This window comes from Anopheles merus, unplaced genomic scaffold (genome assembly GCF_017562075.2).
Source record: "Anopheles merus strain MAF unplaced genomic scaffold, AmerM5.1 LNR4000007, whole genome shotgun sequence".
NCBI classification, from domain to species: domain Eukaryota; kingdom Metazoa; phylum Arthropoda; class Insecta; order Diptera; family Culicidae; genus Anopheles; species Anopheles merus.
The window spans coordinates 618,531-624,530 of record NW_024427587.1 but is presented as its reverse complement, the minus strand read 5'-3'; the positions used below and the strand labels follow the sequence as shown (position 1 = coordinate 624,530).

The window sequence follows — 6,000 nt, the reverse complement described above, 5'->3', positions numbered from 1 at the left end:
CTTCTTCAATTGCTCGACTTGAGGCGATTCAACGTAAGCTCACGAGATATGCCCTACGCCTACTTCCCTGGCAGGATCGCAATAAATTTCCTCCGTATGCTGCGCGGTGCCGTCTTCTAGGCCTTGAACCTCTTTCGGTTAGAAGACGCAATGCACAGTGCTCTTTCATCGCTGGATTGCTAAATGGCTCTATCGACTCATCGCCTTTGTTGCATCGAGTCGATATCTATGCACCATCCCGAACACTTAGGTCTAGAGAAACTCTACGGCTCGCTCAACCCCGTTCCAGTGCTGGTCGGTCTGACCCTATGTTCCGCATGTCGGCTGTCTTCAACACTGTCTCGGATTGCTTCGACTTCGACATCTCAACTCAGTGCTTCAAGGAACGTCTCCGGCTTTTGCCGTGGCCGCAGTGAATTGCGATGTAAATCTTATTTTTGCTATGTATTTTTCTTTCTCAATTGAACTGTTTCATCTTAATTAGGCCATACGGCCCGTTGAAGATTAAATAATAATAATAATAATAATAATAATAATAATAACTTGATTCATAAAATTTTCACCAATATCTTCGACACGACGAGCCATGGTATTTGGACTCAGTGATATATTTGTAAATTTTTTAATCATTTCTAGGCACAGTTCTTGGACCACTTCCAACATGCACTCCTTCACTAATTCACCATCAGTAAATGGTTTACCTCTTTTAGCCAAAATATATGCCACTTTGTAACTGGCGTTAGTTACAGATTCGTTTTCATTGGCTAATTTGCAAAACAGGACCATTTGCGATGAAAGTTGGTGGTGTAACTTAGAAAACTTTCCGTTGCGTTCTTTTCCCTGCAACTGACCATATTTATCCTCGTGTTTGCTTAGGTAATGGCGATGCAGGTTATAATCTGGTTAATCCCACTATTTCGGATAATTTATTTTCCGCGTTTCGGTGTAACTTTCAAACCTTTAATATTTACCAGCAGTTATTCGTTGTGTAGCAAAATTGAAAGAGAGCTTTATTTACGACATTCACTGTTATTTATAAACTACTCGATCGAGCCGAACACTCGAAATTGAACGAACAATGTTCGTGTTTCGTTAAGCACGATATGAAGTGACAGGGCTGTGCCTGAACATCCTCCCCCCCCCCCCTTGACGAATGTCAACAATCCAAACAAAAACAATCAAAATAAACGGAAGTTATGTGCATGTGCTCTCGTCGGCCTCTGCCACAGGTAAGATACAAATTTTTGTTATCGGACGAGTTACGATACCTTTTGATGTTTTCAGTGTTACTACCCGTGTCAGCTTGTCGTCTCCGGTGTGCACATGTACGATACGTGCGAGTGGCCAACGGGTTGGGGGGAGGAAATCATCCTTCAGGATGACCAGTCTGCCAGGTAAGATGCTGTCGTTCCTCTTCGACATGGTGTTATCACGTTGCATCTCTTGCAGGTATTCCGTCGTCCAGTGCTTCCAGAAGCGCTGCACCATTACTTGCCACTTCTGCAAGTCGCTGAGGGTGCAGGAACGAAGATGGGTGTAGTCCGGCTCGGGGACAGCATGCATCGATGTGCCCACGAGGAAATGCGCTGGGGTAAGTGCCGATAGCTCGTTAGGGTCGTCTGATAGGTAGGAGAGGACGCGAGTTCATCGCCGCCTCAATCTGATGTAGGACAGTTGTGTAGCCTTCGTAGGATAGTCGCGTGCTGCCTAACTGCCGAAAAAGGTGTCGCTTGGCGGTCTTCACAGCTGCTTCCCACAATCCGCCGAAATGTGGCGCCTTGGGAGGGGTGAAGTGCCAATTGATGCCGCGGTTAGTGCAATCTGTCACAATTAGATGTAGCTGCTGTTCATCGCGAAACATTTCGAACAGCTCGTGAAGCTCCCTCGCCGCGCCTTCGAAGTTTTTCCCGTTGTCCGAATGTATGTGTGCCGGTAAACCGCGTCGTGCTGTGAATCTGTGTAATGCAGCTAAAAAACCAGCAGTAGTTAGATCACTTACCAGCACCAAGTGTACGGCCTTAGTGGAAAAACAAACAAACACGCAGAGGTAGCATTTTCCCGGGGCGGCTCGTTTATGGGCTGGCTTCAGGTATAATGGACCGGCGTAATCCACTCCGGTAACACTAAAAGGCCGGCTGGGAGTGATGCGCTGCGCTGGAAGCTGTCCAAGTTGTTGCTGCTCAAGTGTCGGTCGCTGCCGAATGCACCGAAAACAATTCTGCACAATGTGCTTAACAAGATGCCTTCCATCTAACGGCCAAAACTCTTCGCGAATTCGAGATAAAAGCAGCCTTCCTCCTCCATGACGAAGCTCCTCGTGTTGATACTTTGCGATCAATTGCGCGAACGGATGTTTCTTGGGAAGCAAAACAGGATGCTTAGCTTGGTAGGGAAGTTGAGATAGCCGTAAACGTCCACCTACACGGATAACCCCTTGTTTGTCAAGGAATGGACTTAGTGCCCGTAAAGGTGATTGCCTCATGACTTCGTTTCCCTTTTTGAGCTGCACGAGTTCAGCTGAAAATGCATCCTGCTGTGCTAGGCGGCTTAACACAGTGTTTGCTGTTTCCATGTACTCGGGTGTGACGATTAAAGGTGCGGGGTGCTGTGCTGCTGTTCGCTGAGTGCGTGCCTTTTCCTTAGCGTTACGTGTGAAGCGAATGCAGTATGATACGATACGCAGCAATCGCTTGTAGCTAGAACATAACGCAAACCAAGGGTGATTAGTGGTTGTGTTTACAACGGCAGCACTCACCTGGCGATTCTCTAGATTCGTTTCGTTGGCTGGTTCCGGGTTAGAGTTGGGCCAGATGGAAGCGGGCAAAGATAGCCAATCCGGACCGAAGCTCCACAGTTTGCTTTTCAGGAAATCAGCGGCTGACATGCCTCGTGAACCCAGGTCAGCAGGATTAGACGCGCCGGGTACATGTCTCCACTGCCGCGGGTGTGAGTAATGCTGCACTTCAGATACCCGGTTAGCCACAAACGTTGCCCATGTGTTGGGTGTGGCGCTGATCCAGGTTAAGGTGATGGTGGAATCCGACCAAAAGAAAGATTCTGCAACGTTGATCCCCATCGCCTTCTTTACTCGGTGATGCAGGTGTGCTCCTAATACAGCAGCGCATAGTTCAAGGCGGGGTAGTGTGACGCGCTTGAGCGGTGCCACACGCGATTTGGAAGAAAGCAACGTTATGCGAATCTGCCCACCTTCGCCTTCACAACGCGCATAAATGCAGGCTCCATATGCTGCCTCCGATGCATCACAGAAGGTATGTAGCTGAATACGCGCACCAGGTAGAAGCGCATAACGACTAACCTTGAATTCAGAGATGAGTTGCCAATCCTCTTGTATTGTTTTCCATTTCTTACAGATAGTATCTGGAACATACTCGTCCCAACCAGCTTTCTGCAACCATAATTCCTGCATCATCATCTTGGCCCGAATGACAATCGGGGAGATCAGGCCCAGCGGATCGAACATGCGAGCTACGTTGGATAGAATGGATCGCTTTGTCGGAATGGACACATCACTGGATATTGCGGATTCGAAGGATAAAACGTCATGCTCTGGCTCCCATGAAACACCAAGAGCCTTTACCGTCTCGTGTGGTAAGAATTGCCGCGCTGACTGTGTGCCGATTTGATCCGCATTTAAACCGGCGAGCACCTCGAGCTGATTGGATGTCCACTTTCGCAGCTCGAAGCCGCCTTTGGCGAGCAATTGAGAAAGCTCGATTCGCAACTGGCGAGCATTTCCGATGGAATCAGCACCACCGATGAAATCGTCAACGTAGAAGTTAGTTTTCAAAGCAGCTGCAGCATTGGGACAAGAGGCGCCCTCATCGTTTGCAAGCTGCAGCAATGTTCTGGTTGCCAAGAATGATGAGGGGGCTAAGCCATAAGTAACCGTATTCAGCTCAAAATATTCGATTGGCGAGTGAGGCGAAAATCGAAAGCAAATGCGTACAAATTTCCGGTCGTTAGGATGGAGCAATACTTGTCGATACATTTTCGCAATATCTCCAACAACGGCTACCTTATATGTGCGGAAGCGCAAAATTATGTCGAGCAGATCGTCCTGCACGACAGGGCCGATGCATAACGCCTCGTTTAGCGAAAAGCCGGTGGACGTCTTAGCTGAACCATCAAATACCACGCGAACCTTTGTTGTGGAGCTAGCGGCTTTGAACACGGGATGGTGAGGCAGATAATACGCGCGTTCGTCGTCGGAGGGATTTTTTATGCGTGACATGTGCCCAAGCTCCAGATACTCACGCATGAAATCATGGTACGCCGCTTTTACGTTTGGATCTCGTTCTAACCTCCTTTCTAACAAACTAAATCGCCTTAATGCTGCTGCCTTTGAAAGGCCAAGCTTATCATCGAAGTCTGCTTGTTTAGGTAAGCATACCATATAACGACCAGCTTCATCTCGCTGTGTTGTATCTTTGTAAAATTGCTCACATTTGCGATCCTCAGGAGAATAGCCATCGTTAACCTGTAGTTCTTCCACTTTCCAGAAACGCTCTATTGATTCTTCTAGTGAAACCATACACACCACGGATGAAGTGTGAAAAGTATTGGATGTTGCTGGCTGAGAGGTAGATGCTGATCCACTCACGACCCAGCCAAATACGCTCTCCATCAGGACTGGTAGATTCGATGACATTTTATATTGCGCCCCGCTTACAAAGAACGTGTGATAGTGCCGGGCACCGAGAATAATGTCGATCGGTGCCGACTTCTCGAAATGGGGGTCGGCGAATATGATATGTGGCGGTAATTTCCAGCCGCTGGTGGGCACATCATGTGCGGGCAGGTCAGCAATAAGCTTCTCGACTATCAAAAACTCAACGTTAATCGCTTAAGGGCTCGCTCGGGATGATACCGTGGTGCGCATCGATTTCCGCACCGGGGTGGACGATTGACCAGCACCAATCAGCGTGATATCGACCGTGCCCGATTTGATACCTAGCCGGTTAGCAAAACGGCTACTCATTAAATCTGGCTGGGAGGCACTATCTAAAAGTGCGCGTGCAGGATGCATTATGCCATGTGCATCAACAATGTTTACTAGTGCAGTTTGAAGCAGAACTTGTTCCGTAGTTTGCCTCAATGCTGCTGCATAAGCGCGTTGCGTGTTTGCCGTGTGATCGTCTGTGTTGTGTGTGTTGCGTACGGAAGCATTTTGCGCAGCTGACGTGTTCGCAGTGGAAAATGTGCCGTAATTTTGTGAAGAGTGTAAAAGCGAGTGGTGTGTTGAATTGCAGTGTCTGCACTTGTATTGCGATGAGCAATCACGCACACGGTGATTGTCGCGCAAGCAATTCAAGCACAATTTCAGTGTCATTGTGTTTCGGTACCGTTCCTCCGGTGACATTTGCATGAAACGGGGGCATTTCGTTAAATTGTGATCGGAGTGGCATAAAGGGCATGTGCGTGTGTCGTGTGATGTTGACGGAAAGCTTGCTAAGCGCATAGGCGGAGCATGTTTATGTGCGTAGTGCGTTTGGTTCACGGTAGGGGGAGCTTCGGTAATGTTTACCTGTAGGGTTTCCAACACTCGCATACGGCGCTGTAAAAATGCGATTAATCCTTCGTAACTAGGATTTTGGCTAGTTGAGGCATTTTCCTCCCAATCTCTTAATGTGGAGGTAGGCAATTTTGTGCACATTAAGTGTTCTAACAAGCAGCTCCATGCCTCCGTTTTTTCGCCTTGATGATTGAGCGTTTTCTTGTGACGTTCGAACTCGTCCACAAGATGGTGAAGGGTTGATGCACTCTCCTTCTTAACGGTGGCCATACCAAAAAGCGCTTGAAGATGCCGTTTCTTTAACAAATACTCATTCGAGTATCGTTCGGTGAGCATTTGCCATGCTAGCTCGTAATTGGCTGCGCTGATCGTGATTGCTTCGATCACCTTTGCGGCCTCGCCTTTCACGGAAGCTCGTAAATAATGAAACTTTTGTATCGGTGGTAGTTCCATGTTTTCGTGAATTA

At 48.0% G+C, this 6,000-nt stretch overlaps 1 protein-coding gene across 1 annotated transcript; it reads right to left on the bottom strand.

Annotated features, from left to right (window-relative positions):
• Positions 1-2,645: 2,645 nt before the first annotated feature.
• On the bottom strand, positions 2,646-5,986 carry LOC121600815. Its single transcript, XM_041929584.1, has 3 exons — positions 5,546-5,986; positions 2,756-4,741; positions 2,646-2,696 (listed from the first exon to the last, which is right to left on the bottom strand). Exons 1-3 carry the CDS (start codon positions 5,984-5,986, stop codon positions 2,646-2,648), a joined length of 2,478 nt encoding a protein of 825 aa, XP_041785518.1.
• Positions 5,987-6,000: the final 14 nt, after the last annotated feature.